This window comes from Oryctolagus cuniculus, chromosome 4, assembly GCF_051225735.1.
Source record: "Oryctolagus cuniculus isolate XC-2025 breed Fujian yellow rabbit chromosome 4, ASM5122573v1, whole genome shotgun sequence".
Classification (NCBI taxonomy): domain Eukaryota; kingdom Metazoa; phylum Chordata; class Mammalia; order Lagomorpha; family Leporidae; genus Oryctolagus; species Oryctolagus cuniculus.
The window spans coordinates 48293577-48310908 of NC_142870.1; the positions used below are offsets into that span (position 1 = coordinate 48293577).

Consider the following 17332-nt stretch of genomic DNA (forward strand, 5'->3'; position numbering starts at 1 on the left):
GGCTGTCAGATGATTGTGTTAGTAGGTCGTAAGTTCAGCTGTTCTAAAAGAGACAGCACAGAGTCAGCACAGCCCAAGCTGCAGTGTCTCTTATGACCAAGCTGCTGGAGTCACATGCTGTCATCTCCACCGATCATGGGCCAGCCCTCAATGTGTTGGATACAACCCACAGCAAGGTCACGGGCACCACTTCCTGGGGCCGTCATAGAAGTGGCTACCCCAGACCATATGGCCCCAAAGCAGAGCGGGACAGTCAGAGCTAGAATTGGTTTGAAACACTAAGAGGAATATTGTGTTGCTTAACTGATAAAGGAAGTGGGAACAGCTGTTTTAAGTAATTCAGGTTTTTCTGGGATTTGGGGAACAGAGGTAACACTAACTAGAAATGGGGAAAGGAAAGCAGTTGGATTGGAGGGAACAGATCTTGTTATGTTTAAGTGAACACGGAGATGCAGAGAAGTGCCTAAGCAAGGGATTGACAAGCTTTCTGGAAAAGACCAAATGTAAATATGGCAGGCTCTAGGGGCCTCGCCATTCTTGGTCACATGTCCTTCAGAAGGGGGTCATTACAACCCTGTAAAAACACACAAACCATCTCGGAGCAGGCTGAACGGAAACAGGTGCAGGCTGCAGGCGGCCATCCCCTGCCCCCAGTCACTGTTGTAACAGCTGAACACAGCAAGCTCAAAGCCCCAGAAGGCCAGGCTACATTAGGACTAAAGACTCACTAATCCCTGGATATGCAATAGTTTTATAATAGTTAACTCTCTCCAGTGACTACAATTTTTATAAATTAAAAATACCCTTGCTTAACATGTATGCTCCTTCACCACTGGCTGGTGATTTCCCACAAGAGACTAGGCAGCTCAAGCAACTGGCTGCCAGCAGTGATGATTGCACTGGGGGCTGGGTGTCCACGCCACCAGCACCAAGGTGTTTTACCTGTTGTGCAGTTTGCTCCACACCCAACAGGAATTAGCATCCACGTTTCACTGATGCAGAACTCAAAGCCCAGCAGTCACGGGACCTGCCCAGGCTTGCTATTGCACGCCTATAACAAGCAGAGGACCATCTCACTGAGGACAGCACTTTCCTTACCTGCCTGCCATCCTCCATAGCCCTGCCTCCCTTTGGAGACTGAAGATATAACAGGGCCTACAAAGATCTTTCCTTTACACAGCGGGTTACTTAAGGCTCAGCCTTAAGTAGAGATTTGCTGATGACAACTATGGGTGGGGAGCAGGGCTTCCAGTAAAGGCACTAAGCAGTTAATTCCTAGATCAAAGCATGTCTGCCCCTTCGGAAATATGAGGGTAGGAATGCCAGAGGCCAGAGGGACACTGGCTCAAATCAGATACAGCTTTAATGTTTGCTTCTAATGCCAAATGGGAGGAGAATAGGCAGTTCCATCCCTTTTCTGACAAGAAAGGCAGGCTGATCTCAAAGAGTTCCTGGTACTGCTCTCACAGGGATAGTATGGCAGAAGTTACCTGGCCAAGGTCAAAGCCCCAGTGCATGGACCTCAGGGTGGTTCACTGGGCCTAGCTTATAAAAAGAAAACTAAATGGGCAGGTTAAGATGCCATTTAAGACATTTGAGTCTCTGAGTACCTGGCTTTGAGTCACAACTCTAGCTTCTGACTCCAGCTTCCTGATGATGCAGACCTCAAGAGGCAGTGGTAATGGCTCAAGTGATTAGGTCCCTGACACCTACCTGAGAGAGCTGGAATGAGTTCCCAGCTCCTACTTTAGCTCCAACCAAGCTCCCACTATTGTCTTCCTTTGGGGAATGAACCAGCAGATGGTCTGTCTCTCTGCTTCTCAATAACATTAATTTTTTTATAAAAGCCATGTTTTTCTTGAACATCATTCTAGCATTTTCTGACTTGAGTGAAGGGTTGACACAGAAGCTACTGTGTTCAGCTCCCACTCCTGCCCAACTCAAGGGAAGGAAATGAAGGCTAGGCAGAGTTTTGGGTTGGTTTCTTGGCTTCTTTCCTGGTCATCTCTCAGTGTTCTGTTTGGGACTGTTTCCAGGCCATCCCATATCCTAAAGGCAGAAAATCTGCAGATGCTCAAGGAGCTTCAATAAGCTTCAAAGTATCCACATAGCTACCTCTGCCTCCTTTAGTAAAGACATAAATAAGGAAAAATAGATCCCATTTCATATTCCAAAACTAAATAGGTATATTTTGTGTTACTTGTTATACACATATAGTTGAAAATCTACTTCTAAATTAAGCCCAAGATCTGGGACTATGGAAGGTAATGAAATTGAAAAAACACCAACAAAATGGGGCATGCTAGTGGCTGTGAGGTGCCTGGAACGAGCAAGGGCCCAAGGCACAGGCCTGAGACCAGCATGCACTAGAGCCCTGCCTGTGGGGTCTTGACAAGGCCAGATCTGGGTTCTACTGGCTGAATCTTTAACAACCTCCCTTCAATAACAGCCAGGGAGGTGCGGCAGCTTCACTGAGGGCAGGGCTCCAGGTGAGCACCCTTGCTTTTGTTTCGGTATTTTGGACGTTGGGTAAATTAACTTCCTACTCAGTTAAAACAAAACAAAACAAAAATCTTCCCACCACAGAAGTTAAATTGGCTAAAAGCCAGGAGGAGGTAGTGAATCACTGCCTTTGTCCTGCCCCTTTTGGAAATGTCTTCTGATAGACTTAGCCTGCTGCTGCAAGTTCCCCATGCAGTGCAGGTGATTGACTGTGCTGGGTGAGCTCTGGTGGGTCCCTGCTGGACAACTGCAGTCTCACAAGATCTCAGCCACTAGGTCCTCCAGGTCTGTGTGCAGGTTGCCAATCACCCACTCCAAGGCCTCCCAGTCCATTGCATTGGATGCTAGTGTGTTGGCCATTAAACTTTGCATCTAGCTGCCAAGGCTAATGCCTTTCACAGTGATGATGGTTTCCTGGTGAGCGCCGTCATGGCAGGGTTCTCTGGGTGGGGTGTATATACCAGCTTCTCACTGACACAAAATTTGTGAGTGGGATATTGGTGGATCAGACTTCCATTTTCTTTTCCATTGGATCTACAACAGAATGCTATTTGATGTATGTCAAAGCCCTGCTGGTTCCCAAAATTGCTTACAAGAGGCCAGGTAGCCCCCACTTTGTGCTGAGCAGGCACAGGCTGTGAAGCCGCCCATACCACTACATGCCACTCTCCAGCATGTCCTCACCTACTATGCATGGGTTATTGGGTTCAGATACCTCCTCATGGTGATCTTAGTCACCTTGTGCTATGGATGCCCAAATACCACGTGTTCTGAGCTCCAGGTTTTCATCACTGTGGCCGCAGGGCACACTTTCAGAGCAGCTCTGGACACAAATCTTCGTGGCCACCTCTCAGAGCCTCAGATGCCAAGGTTGTACTCTAAGTAGTTGTATACCTAAACAGTGGTTGTAGTAGCAGTAATCATCATCATCATCATCATCAAAGGCTAGGATTCTCTACCCAATAGTGATTCTTAATAGGGAACTTTGTGATTTTTGGATGTGAAAATTCTTTTCATGGAATGTACATTTTGGGTATCAGCTTGGTTTCATAATGCAGTTAATTGTTTATATTTCTTCAATAGAGTAAGAGTTTGTAAGAACAGAAGATGAATTGTATTAAACATTATATTTCTAGAATCTTGCTCAGTGCTTAGAATAAACCAATGCTAAGTAAATATTTGACTACATATTTGCATTTTTTTTTTTTTTTGCCAGGCAGAGTGACAGTGTGAGAGAGAGAGAGTTATAGACAGTGAGAGACAGAGAGAAAGGTATTCCTTCCATTGGTTCACTCCCCAAATGGCCACTATGGCTGGCGCTGTGCTGATCTGAAGCGAGGAGCCGGGTACTTCCTCCCGGTCTCCCATGCAGGTTCAGGGACCCAAGTACTTGGGGCGTCCTCCACTGCCCTCCTGGGCCACAGCAGAGAGCTTGACTGGAAGAGGAGCAACTGGGACTAGTATCCGGCGCCCCAAGAGGGACTAGAACCCGGGTGCCTGTGTTGCAGGCAGAGGATTAGCAAAGTGAGCCATGGTGCTGGCCACATATTTGCATTTTATCTTAGACTTTCTAGGAATTTAGGATGGTTAGATAAGTATATGGAAGAACAAAATGAAGGATGAATGGATGTATGGACAGCAGCTTCAGCCATCTTAGCAGTTTGGTGCTGTATTATTGGATGTTATATACTTTGTGCTGAGTGGTAAGGATGGCAAGATATGGTCCCATCTGCTAGGAAAGTATAGGCTATTGTAAGATCAAAAAGAAGGGGGAGTGTTATGAGAGGGGATTAAAGTGATATTGGAGATAGGAAGGAATCATTAGAAAATAGTTTATGGAGAAAGTTATACCTCATCATTTAGTCTTACGGATTTTTTTTTTTAAAGATTGATTTACGTATTTGAAAGAGCATGCAAGAAAGAGAGATCCATCTTCCATTCACTGCTTTATTCTCCACATGACTGCAACATCCGGGGCTGTGCCAGATCTAAGCTAGGATCCTGGAACTCCATCTGGGTCTTCCACATGGGTGGCAGGGACCCAGGCACTTCAGCCATCTTCCGCTACTTTCCCTGGTGCATTAAGAGGGAGTTAGACCATAAGCAGAGCAACCAAGACTCAAAGCTGAGCTCTGATATAGGAGGCTGGAGTTGCAGGCAGCATGGTTTAATTCATGCCCTAATTCAAGGCCCTGCAGTCTTAAGTTTTGAAACAAAAATTCTAAGTAGGAACCAGAGTGAAAAGTAGAGAGTGTTCCTTATTTTGGCTTTTCTAGTCCTAAAGACTGGCTGCCCATTTTATCTATGGAAATGAGCTCTGACCTGGAGCAGAGCGATATTGATTTTTTAGTTGATTTTATTTATTTTGAAAAGCAGAGAGGAGGGAGGAGGAGGAGGAGAGAGAGGAGAGAGAGAGAATTTCTTCCTTCCACTGGCTTGCTTCCCAAATGCCTTTAGCAACTGGGGTTCAGCCAGACTGAAGCCAGGAGCTGACCCCTCAGTCAGTGTCTTCCACTTGGAGTAAATAGGGACCCAACTACTTGAACCATTGCCTGTTATCTCCCATGGTGCACATTAATGGAAGCTGGAATCAGGAGTGTAACTGGGACTCAAGCCCAAGCACTCTGATATGGAATACGGGTGTCCCAAGTTGATTCTTAACCCTTGCACCAGTTGTTTACCTCTTGATACATATTTTTAAATATCCAGTGCAAATCTGTTCCTGAAAAATCAAGTTGCTTATTTTAGGTCCAACTTTTGTCTCTCTCTCTTTTCTCTTTCTAGATAATAAGGGATAGTTAGCAAAAACGGTGACTTGTAGTGTCCCTTTTAACTTTCTTAGGAACTGTGTAAACTGTACTAAGGTGCTTGGCAAAGGGGAATCTGACTTTCAGTCATAACTAAGACTAGCAATTGCCTTCAAATTTATCTGCATAATAGTGAATGTTTTGTAAAATGTGAGAATCCAAACCAGTGTTGTTCAGTAGAACTTCCCGTAATGATGGAAATGTTCTATATAGGCTTTTTCAGTAAGGTGGGCCTCTAGTCACTTCTGTCTTTGCAGCGCTTGAAATGAAGCTGATACAACTGAAATTGCATTTTTAGTTTTATTTTAATTCAGTTACATTTTAAAAGCCTCATGTGGTTTGTGGCTACTGGCTTGGACCATGCGATTCTAAATAAGGTCCTGTGGGGTAATATATTGTAGTGGATTCCAGTGATGAAGGGAGAATGGAAGAGATAAACATGAAGCTTGATCTTTATTTATTTTTATTTATTTTTCACTACCATTGAGTCAGCAAGCTCTATTTTTACCTTTCTTATATTTTTTCCATTCTTTCTACAACCTTTATACCTATTCGCAAAGTGTATATCATTCTTACTTTTAGTCACTCTAGAGACCTTTGCAGGATGAATATTAAAGCACTGCTTTAATAGCCCTTACTTAAGTCTTTGGTCTGCCAAATTTCTTCAGTGGCTCCCCATTCTCTGTGTTCAGAAGTATCTTCAATCTGACTTCAGTATACATTCACCACCTTGGGATTTACTCCAGCCATGATGATTACTTTTGCCTACTTTGCCGACTGTTCTTTTTTTCTGTTACTTAGATCATTCTTAAGCCTGTTTAAATCTCACCTAAACGTGAGGTCAAAATCCCTTTTGCCTATGAAGTTTTTCATGACGTTAAAGGATGTTTAATTTTAATCTCTTACTGTTATTACCATTCCTTGGCAATTATAATTATATGCCTTCTATACCTTCTTTGTGTTGTTATATATGGAAGTACAAAGAAAAAAAAACCTCAATTTTAAATTTATTGGATCATCCAAAACATGTACTTTTACAGTTTTCAGAGTACCATCAGAAGTTTCTTTAATGCAATTGTAGCTTTAATTCAACTAATTAAAAAAAGAGTGATCTTAATTCTTTGTAGGTTCTCTCATTCTTTGATTCTCCTAAACTTGTTTTTTCTCTAAATCAGAAGTGGAGAGCCTTTTTTCTTCCAAAGGCCATTTATATATTTATAACATTATTCATGGGCCATACAAAATCATCAACTTAAAAATTATAGATTTATTGAATTTCAAGTCCCTTCTGTGGTTGCCTTGGCAGGAAAAGACTAAATGATTTTGTGGGCCCCTGCTCTTAAATATTGATGGTTTCCTTTATAGCTCCCCAGAAATTGTCTTAGCCAACCCAAAGGGAATGACTATGAAGTTGAAGGTTGAAACATATTGTTTGTAAGGCCGGCGCCGAAGCTCAATAGGCTAATCCTTCACCTAGCGGCGCCGGCACACCGGGTTCTAGTCCTGGTCGGGGTGCCGGATTCTTTCCCGGTTGCCCCTCTTCTAGGCCAGCTCTCTGCTGTGGCCCGGGAAGGCAGTGGAGGATGGCCCAAGTACTTGGGCCCTGCACCCCATGGGAGACCAGGAGAAGCACCTGGCTCCTGCCTTCGGATCAGCGCGGTGCGCTGGCCGCAGCGCGCCAGCCGTGGCGGCCATTGGAGGGTGAACCAACCTTTCTCTCTGTCTCTCTCTCACTATCCACTCTGCCTGTCAAAAAAAAAAAAAAAAAAAAAGGCCGGCGCCGTGGCTCAATAGGCTAATCCTCCACCTTGCGGCGCCGGCACACCGGGTTCTAGTCTCGGTTGGGGCGCCGGATTCTGTCCCGGTTGCCCCTCTTCCAGGCCAGCTCTCTGCTATGGCCAGGGAGTGCAGTGGAGGATGGCCCAGGTGCTTGGGCCCTGCACCCCATGGGAGACCAGGAAAAGCACCTGGATCCTGCCTCCTGCCATCGGATCAGCGCGGTGCGCCGGCTGCAGCGGCGGCCATTGGAGGGTGAACCAACGGCAAAAGGAAGACCTTTCTCTCTCTGTCTCTCTCTCTCACTGTCCACTCTGCCTGTCAAAAAAAAAAAAAAAAAAGAAACATTGTTTGTAATTTGGGGAATGAATAGCCTAAGGCAAGAGTTGTTTCATTTAGTCAGCTTATATGACTTGTTGTTATTAAGTCTCTGCTGGGTGCCGTGTTATCTCTGTAAAAAAATAAAATAAATTCTTATGTTGAATGTTTTATAGTATCTTATGTCTCCCCAAACCAGTATGCTAGGACATAGTGTCTATTGTATAGACAAATGATAAACATCCCATTTAATACTTAGGTAAAACAAATAATACTTTCTATGTCATGTAAGTTGAAAATTAATGTCGTTAATTTAAATACTTCAGATTATTTCTTTTGTATCATCTCAAACAGAACACCCTGAAGATGTAGCTCCTACTGTTGGATTTTCCAAAATTAACCTTAGACAAGGGAAATTTGAAGTCACCATCTTCGACTTGGGAGGTGGAAAAAGAATTCGGGGAATCTGGAAGAATTACTACGCTGAGTCCTATGGAGTAATATTTGTTGTGGATTCCAGTGATGAAGAGAGAATGGAAGAGACAAAAGAGACAATGTCTGAAGTGCTAAGACATCCTAGGATTTCAGGAAAGCCTATACTGGTGTAAGTAACATTAGTGTCATTGCTAACATAGGGCAGTGGCATTACCTAATAAAGGCATTGATCTGTTACAAAATATGCAAAAATCACAGATAGTCATGCCCTAGTATAACAAAATATGTGCAGTTAAGTGGTAGTTGTTAATATTTTGAGGCCTTGCTATAATACTGCCCACAGAGTAAAGGGTTGAGGCTTTGTTATAAACAAGTTTTATAATTAAATCTCATGGGTATTCAAGTATAAACTTTTTGTTTTATTGATGGTTTACTTTTCATTGGATTTTGCCTTTTGAAATTGTCTACTAACAAAATTCTAGAGTATTTTTCTATTGTTTCCTCTTTTAATAACTTAGATTTTGTGTTTGTCCTCTTTCTTGGAAGAATATTCTTGTTTACATGGTTTTCCTAATGTCATTGATTTCTCAATTTTTACTTCTACAATTACATATTTAACATATGATCTTTGTTGTTAGTAGCTTAGTCATATGCTTAAATTATTTTTTCCAGGTACCAGAACATTTTTTTAAAAAATAACAAAGGACTTTTGTACTCATAGCATTTATGCATAGTAAACACCAGATGGTGCTATAACTATGAGATATAGTTAAGAGAAAGCACTTTTTTATAAATTGCCCTTTAGCTTGGAGTTAATTGAACTTTTCCCCATGCCTTCTTGTTCCTTTTCCTTCATTTTTGTGATTCATCATTAAAGATTTAGAAAACAAAATTAGCCTTTCATGTGTTTAGATGAAAGGTTGTCAGTTTCTTAGTGGTCCTCAGTAGTAAAATAATATTTTTGCTTTTTTTAAAAAAAAACTTTTAAATTTATTTGAAAGGCGGAGAGACAGAGAGGGAGAGAGAGAGAGAGAAGGATCTTCCATTCTCTGGTTCACACCCAGTTGGCTGCTGCAGTTGGGGTTGGTCCAGGCTGAAGCCAGGAATCTGGAATTCAACCCTGGTTACCTACATGGAACATCTTCCTATGCCTTCCCAGGCACAATAACAAGGAGCTGGATCCGAAGCAGAGCAGCTGGGACTGGACCTACCAATATGAATTACTGGTGTCACAGATCATGGCTTAACCTGCTATGCCACAATGCTGGTCCTTTTATTTTTTTTTAAATTGTTATTTTCATCTACTTGAAAGGCAGAGAAAAAGAACATGAGAGAGAGATATAAAGAGAGGGATCTTCAGATCATCCATCTGCTGGTTCACTGCTCAAAAACTTGCAACAGCTGGGGCTAGGCATCCCAAGCCTTGGACTGATATCTGGGTTTCCCACATGGATGCCAGGTTCAAGCACTTGAACCATTATTTGCTGTCTTCCTGGATGCATTAGCAGGAAGCGCATCAAAAGCAGAGTATCTGGGACTTGAACCAGCATTCTGGTAAGGAAAGCAGGTATCCAAGTGGTGAAATGATCTGCTGTGCGTTAACATCTACTCCGTTTACATTTTTAAATGAAGTTTTGATTCCAAGTGTTAAAATTTTATTGTGGAGCCAACATTTTGGTGTAGAGATTTAAGCTGCCACCTGCATCCCATATGGGCACCAGTTTGAGCTCGGGCTGCTTTACTTCTTTTTTTTTTTTTTTTTGGTAAAGATTTATTTTTATTTACTTGAGGGAGAGAGGGCGAGAGAGGTCTTTCATCTTCTGTTTCACTCCCCAATTGGCCACAATGGCCAGAGCTGAGCCAGTCTAAGGTCAGGAGCCAGGAGCTTCTTCCAGGTCTCCCAGATGGGTGCAGGGGCTCAAGGACTTGGGCCATCCTCTGCTGCCTTCCCAGGCCATAAGATAGAGCTGGATCAGAAGTGGAGCAGCTGGGATTTGAACTGGTACCAATATGGGATGCTGGCGCTTCAGGCCAGGGCTTTAATCCATTGTGCTACAGCACCGGCCCTCTCTCCCTCTCCCTACCCCCGGCTGCTCTACTTCTAATCTAGTTCTCTGGTATGGCTTGGGAGAGCAGCAGAAGATGGCCCAGATACTGGGGCCCCTGTACCTGCAGGAGATACCTGGAAGAAGCTCCTATCTTCCTGGCATCAGATCTGCCTAGCTCTGCTCCTTGTGGCCATTTGTTGAGTGAACCAGCAGATGGAAGATCTCTCTTTCTCTCTCCTCTGCCTCTCTGTAACTCCACCTTTCAAATAAATAAATAAATCTTTAAAAAAAATTTTATTGTGTCATTTATTGGTAAAGCCTACACTTCTTAATTTTTATATATTTAGCTAGAGAACTTATTTGATGTATATATATCAGTGATAACCTTTGTGGAATCTGAAGTAAAACTTTAACAGATAAACATGAAGAGTGAATTTTGTTGAACCACATGTTAACTTGGTTTCTTTTCTTTTAACTTTTATTTAATAAATATAAATTTCCAAAGTACAGCTTTTGGATTACAATGGCTCCCCCCCCCATAACTTCCCTCCCACCTGCAACCCTCCCATCTCCCGTTCCCTCTCCCATTCCATTCACATCACGATTCATTTTCAATTATCTTTATATACAGAAGATCTATTTAGTATATATTAAGTAAAGATTTCAACAGTTTGCACCCACACAGAAACACAAAGTGTAAAGTACTGTTTAAGTACTAGCTATAGCATTAATTCACATTGGACAACACATTTAGGACAGAGATCCTTCCTGGGGAGTAAGTGCACAGAGACTCCTGTTGTTGACTTAACAATTGACACTCTTGTTTATGGCGTCAGTAATCACCTGAGGCTCTCGTCATGGGTTGCCAAGGCTATGGAAACCTTTTGAGTTTGCCAATTCTGATCTTATTTAGACAAGGCCATAGTCAAAGTGGAAGTTTCTCTTCCCTTCAGAGAAAAGTACCTCTTTTTTGATGGCCTGTTCTTTCCACTGGGATCTCACTCGCAGAGATCTTTCATTTAGGAATTTTTTTTTTTTTTTTTTTTTTTTTTTACCAGAGTGTCTTGGCTTTCCATACCTAAAATAGTCTCATGGCTCTTCAGCCAGATCCGAATGCCTTAAGGACTGATTCTGAGGCCAGAGTGCTGTTTAGGACATCTGCCATTCTCTGAGTCTGCTGTGTATCCCACTTTCCATGTTGGATCGTTCTCTCCTTTTTAATTCTTTCAGTTAGTACTAGCAGACACTAGTCTTGTTTATGTGATCCATTTGACTCTTAATCCTTTCATTATGATCAATTGTGAACTGAAACTGATCACTTTGACTAGTGAGATGGCATTGGTACATGCCACCTTGATGAGATTGAATTGGAATCTCCTGGCACATTTCTAACTCTACTGTTTGGGGCGAGTCTGAGTGAGCATGGCCCAACTGTACATCTCCTCCCTCTTTTTTGCACTGTTATATTTAACAGGGATCACTTTTCAGTTAAATTTAAACACCTAAGAATAATTGTGTGTTAATTAAGGAGTTCACATGTTAACTTGGTTTCTACAAATGCTTAGGCAGAGTCAGGGATTTATAGACAAAAGTAAATAGTTTTAATGACTGTTAATCATCTGTGAAATAATTGCATGTTTTCAACCAAATAATCATTTATTTATTCTTTCATTCACTTATTTATGCTTTTATTCATTTGTGGTTGTATTAATTCAACTGATATTTATTGAACATTATTATTTGCTAGGTTATGACATTAGGAACATATTCTTGAATGAGATACACAATAAGTACAATTAATAAATTGTATCACACATTAGATGATAAGTATGTTGAATGCAAGGAAGCAGGTAAAAAGACATCAAGAAGCTGATGGTGAATTAGGATAATCACAGTAGGCCTTACTGAGAAGATGACATTTGAAGTTAGTAGAGATTTCTGGAAAAGTCCTAAGGTAGAAGTATACAATTATTAAGTGACTACAGTGAATACTGAGTAATCAATTAACTATTTTAGCAGTATATCTGCTTTCAGTCTATTACTCACAGTGGGAGTAACTGCTTCACTATTATATTCTCAGTATTAGCCGGAACTCTCAGAGACGTGAAAGTAATTATATATTATGTTCATGAAATACAGAATGGTTTACCATTTGACCAACTTTTGTCAGGGGAATTTTACAACCATAGAATTTTTTTATTAAAGGAAAACTTTTCTTTTTACACAAAACATGCATGCTTAAAAATTTACCAAGATGTAGGACTTTTTTATGCTTCTTCAAATTTTAAATGATTTTTGAAAGTTGACTTGCCATCTGGAGTCAGCCACTGCTAACATTTTGATGAATTTCCTGTGCTTCCTATGCATATTTTTATAAAACATTCAGTATTCATATGTTACATAAAATTTTGTATCTCACCCATTTTATTTTATTTTATTTTTTGACAGGCAGAGTGGACAGTGAGAGAGACAGAGAGAAAGGTCTTCCTTTGCCATTGGTTCACCCTCCAATGGCCGCTGTGGCTGGCGTGCTGCGGCCGGCGCACCACGCCTATCTGAAGGCAGGAGCCAGGTGCTTTTCCTGGTCTCCCATGGGGTGCAGGGCCCAAGCACTTGGGCCATCCTCCACTGCCCTCCCTGGCCACAGCAGAGAGCTGGCCTGGAAGAGGGGCAACCGGGACAGAATCCGGTGCCCCGACTGGGACTAGAACCCGGTGTGCCAGCACCGCAAGGTGGAGGATTAGCCTACTGAGCTGCGGCGCTGGCCATCTTACCCGTTTTATAAAACAGCTCTTGAATGTCTTCCAGAGACCCATGTTTGGAAGTTTTATTTTTTTTTAAAAGATTTACTTATTTTATTTGAGAGTCAGAGTTACACAGAGAGAGGAGAGACAGAGATAGAGAGAGAGGTTTTCTATCCTATGGTTCAACCCCAGTTGGCCACAATGGCCAGAGCTGCGCCGATCCGAAGCCAGGAGCTAGGAGCTCCTTCCAGGTCTCCAGTGCGGGTGCAGAGGCCCAAGCACTCGGACCATCCTCCACTGCCCTCCTGGGACACAGCAGAGAGCTGGACTGGAAGTGGAGCAGCCAGGTTTCGAACCGGCGCCCATATGGGATGCCGGCGCTTCAGGCCAGGGTGTTAACCTGCTATGCCACACTGCTGGCTCCAGAAGTTTTCATATTTACTTCTTTCTCTCTGATCCACAGATGCTACTGTGTTAATATCATTTTTTAAAATTAATTAATTTTTGACAGGCAGAGTTAGACAGTGAGAAAGAGAGAAAGGTCTTCCTTCTGTTGGTTCACCCCCAAATGGCTGCTACAACTGGCACTGCACCGATCCGAAGCCAGGAGCCAGGTGCTTCTCCTGGTCTCCCATGCGGGTGCAGGGCCCAAGCAGTTGGGCCATCTTCCATTGCCTTCCCGAGCCAAAGCAGAGAGCTGGACTGGAAGAGGAGCAACTGGACAGAATCTGGCGCCCCAAACGGGACTAGAACCTGGGATGCCGGAGCCGCAGGCGGAGGATTGGTTACCTGCCTTTAATTTCTATTCACTTCTTGCTTAAGTTACCAATAACAACAATCTCCTAACTGACTTCTTGCTAGCAGTCCTACCTGTCTTCTCAGCTCTCCTCTATATTACCTGCTGGAGCTCTTTTTCTTAATTGGATGCTTTTCAAATTGCCAATTTGGTACTTGCTTGTTATAACAAGTGAAACAATGCAGAAATATTTGAAGAATAGGAGAGCACTTATATGTAACTTTGATATTTTTGCTATTTCCTTGCTTAAAATTCTTCAGATTCCCTTCATAGCTCTAAGTTCTTCTGTTTATAAATTATCTGAGTCTAAACAAGATGATGTAGGGCTGACACATCCTCTCAGAACTCACTTAATACTTGGGAAACTTTGTCTTCTTACTCCTCAATATTGAGCAAACAGAAAATAATAGACTTCCAAGAAGATTCCATCATTTAGTAGAAAGAAATTTACTTAAGAATTAGAATCTTGCCTATGATCATAAAATTACAAATTGATAGATCCAGAATTCATCGTTCTTTATGGGAAGCAGAGTAGCTGACCTTAGCAGGTCATGGATATCTTTAGCTCTTCAGAATTTATTCCTGTGCTCTAGCCTGACAACACGTGTGATTACAAATAATGCCTCAGTGTCACACATTTGAGCCTTTTTTTGGAAAGTCAGAATCAGAACCTGATTAGGCTTCTGTGGTTTTCTTTAAAAATTTTTTTTTTATTTTTAAGATTTATTTTCTTTATTTGAACGAGTGACAGAGAGGGAGAAACAGAGAGGGAGAGAGATCTTCCATAGCAAATGTATTTGTATTAAGCTACATATAAGTAACATGAACCAGACAGTAGGTTACTAAATATATCCTAAGAACCAATTTTAATAAAAAGTGATTTGCAACATAAATGCCTTGCAAATGCTTACTTAGCTATCATGTTAAACCTGTTCACTTAGTCAGTTTTCTCTAATGTTGACTACAATGATTAACTTTGCCTTATCCTTTTTATTTAAGATGTATTTATTTGAAAAGCAGGGTCAAGAAACTCCATCTGCTATTTTACTCCCCAGGTTGCTTCAATGGCCAAGGCAGGGCCAGGCTTAATCCAGAGCCTGGAACTCCATCTGGGTTTACCACGTGGGTGGCAGAGGTCCAAGTATTTGGATCATCTTTCACTGCTTTCCTAGGTGCATAACAGAGAGCTGAATTGGAAGTGGAGCAGCCAGGACTCAAACTGATGCCCATATGGGATGCCGGCATCACATGCAGTGGCTTTACCTGCTGTGCCACACCAGGCCTTAATTAGCCTTTTCTAACTTATGTAACAAAAAGAAAAAACCTGGCAGCTGCTTGCCACTTGTGCCTAGAGCCCATGCCTGTAGCCGAAACTCCCAGCCGCCTTCCCTTACTGAGGTGTGTCTGACAAATTTGGCCTCGTCTGATTTTCCAGAAACGAACTTCTTGGTTTGAATCTGTATTGTGAAAACTCTTAGGGATACTAGACTGGCATAAAGAGATGTCACTAGGCTGATGGGATTTCCCCATCTTATATCATGCAGTTCATGCTGAAATCCTGGCCCTTAACATTCCAGAAGATAATGCTGATATGGCCAGTTTCAGCCTTCTAAGAGTTGTTGCCTGTAATCTGCATTCCTTAGTGAAAACAGTGGCTTCTTCAAATGTAACTGGTTTGGAGTCTTTTGAGCATATTGATGATGGTGAAATGACCTTATGGAAGTTTCAGCCAAAGTCTAGGTTTGAGTAACAGTTGTATTTGAAACAGGGTACAATGTAGAGGTGTCTGCAGAGATGTGTTGTTCTGATAGTGAAGTCACCTACTTGGAGACTATTTGCCAGTTAGCCTTGAAGGCTTTCACTCATACAACACAATATGATGGATCAATTTCAGGTTACTTCAGGACACAGCAAAGGAATATCTCAACTGCCTTTGACCTGTAGAATGAACCCCCTTGGGGCCGGTGCTGTGGCGCAGCGGGTTAACGCCCTGGCCTGAAGCGCAGGCATCTCATATGGGCGCCCGTTCTAGTCCCAGCTGCTCCTTTTCCGGTCCAGCTCTCTGCTATGGCCTGGAAAAGCAGACTTGGGCCCCTGCACCCACAGGGGAGACCTGGAAGAAACTCCTGGCTCCTGGCTTCAGATCGGCACAGCTCTGGCTGTTGCGGCCATCTGGGGAGTGAACCACCAGATGGAAGACCTCTCTCTGCCTCTTGCTGAAACTCTTTCAAATAAATAAAAAATAAAAAAATCTTTAAAAAAAAAAATGTACCCTTGTGTACCTCGTGCCAAACCATACACTCTGAAGCCCAAGCTCCCCATTGCTATTCTCACAGGAGCTGTTGGATTCATAAACTTACAGCTGGCAAAGGAATGCAGAAGTCCTTTAGGCAGTCAAGTCATGGCCTCTTTCAGACATATCCATCCATCAGGTGCTGCTGTTGGAATTCCTCTCAGTGAATATGAGGCCAGTCTGCATGTTAAATCATTTCTTTAAGATTCTTCCACACATATAAACTCATAAGCAAAAGCCAGAGGAGCTGATGGAATGTCTTTATTTGGTGATTTCTATTGAATTTTCTGCTGTTTGTGATGTCCTAACTGCAAAAATTATCTCCCGAGAAGTATCTTGTGGTATTGTTGCTGCCTTGAAAATACTTTGTAAAAAGAAAAATAAAAAATGGCTGTGTTCTTCAGATGGACTAATCTCACAAACCAGATGAAAATGAAGTTTTAATGCTTTTGGTCTTTGCTTAATAGTGTCATCTACAGGCCATTGTTTAGCAGTGTTGTGACTTAGAATAAAGATTTGCTAGAGTCTGCCCTCAGAGACATTTTCGTAGCAACCATTGCTGTCAAGTATACTCAGTTTCTGTGTGCTGTGTCAAGAATGGGCAAGTAACTGGCATTAGAGCAGATAGCTTACACACTTTGTAGGGATAAGGCAAACTACTCTTGTCTTAGATGCCATCCATCAGTGTTTGTGATGGGATTTAAGACAAGAGTGAAGAAAGTGGAAGTCTTCAGTGATTTGGTCAACATGTGACTGGAACCGTTGGTGAGGATGCAGATTTGATAACAATGGAAGATACTCCTTGAGGAAGTCCCAGAGTTATTAATTGAGGCTGAGAAAAAGGAATGAATTAACAAGCTAAGTGAAGTTTCTGTCAGTTTTGATGCCTTCTTTCCTTTCAGGAATAATGTAGATAGAGATAAAAGGAGTCATAGTATGGTAAACATTGCTGCTCCTGCCAGTTTTTTTGCTGACAAAGTCATGATCAAGGCTTGTGATGAACTGGGAATAATGTTTATCCATATGAGTCTTTAGATCTCTTACCACTGGTTTTATTACATATTATTTTATGGTTTTCTTATAGGTACACAATTTTAAAAAATAGCATTACATCTTAATAGTTGGAAAAAAACATCAAAACTTCAAATTAGATAGTCTGATAAAGAAGGTTTTTCCAAGAGAAAAAGTAAATTGCTTTTGCAGTAGTATAAATAGCACTGGAATGAGGAGAAATACCTGATTTTAAGCTGAGTATCCACCATAGAAATTTTTCATTAATAATACAAGGCAGAACAGATGTTTAACCGAGTGGTTAAGGTGACTTTGTCCTATACCAGAGGACCTGGGTTCAATATCCAGCTTCCTGCTAATACAGACCCTGAAAGCAGCAGGTGATGGATGGATCAAGAAGTTGATTTCTTGCCACCCATGTGAGAGACCTGGATTGAATTCCTGTCTCCTGACTTCAGTGTTGGCTCAGCCCTTGTCATAGGAGTGAACCAGTGGATGGGATTGTTAATAATTAAATAATGCTACAAAAATATGAGACATTGTTTGTTAATTATCTAGTAAACTGGGATGGGAGGTATTAAACATCTTAACCTATTTAGGTT

The 17332-nt window shown here is 42.0% G+C and overlaps 1 protein-coding gene and 3 pseudogenes across 12 annotated transcripts in view; 3 read left to right on the forward strand and 1 right to left on the reverse strand.

Annotated features, from left to right (window-relative positions):
• Positions 1-17332, forward strand: part of ARL13B (ARF like GTPase 13B) — a 101475-nt gene that overhangs the window by 25515 nt on the left and 58628 nt on the right. For all 12 annotated transcript variants that reach the window (XR_016232387.1, XR_016232389.1, XR_016232388.1 and 9 more), the window contains exon 3: positions 7758-8007. Coding sequence is in view for 4 of the 12 variants with exons in the window: in XM_008267087.5 (XP_008265309.2) it covers positions 7758-8007 (250 nt within the window). In the remaining 8 variants the exon portion in view is untranslated. The remainder of the gene's footprint in view (positions 1-7757; positions 8008-17332) is intronic.
• On the reverse strand, positions 2675-3291 carry LOC103350612 (PRELI domain containing protein 3A pseudogene; annotated as a pseudogene).
• LOC138849442 (bifunctional purine biosynthesis protein ATIC pseudogene) lies at positions 8230-15565 on the forward strand (annotated as a pseudogene).
• LOC138849262 (bifunctional purine biosynthesis protein ATIC pseudogene) lies at positions 15571-16777 on the forward strand (annotated as a pseudogene).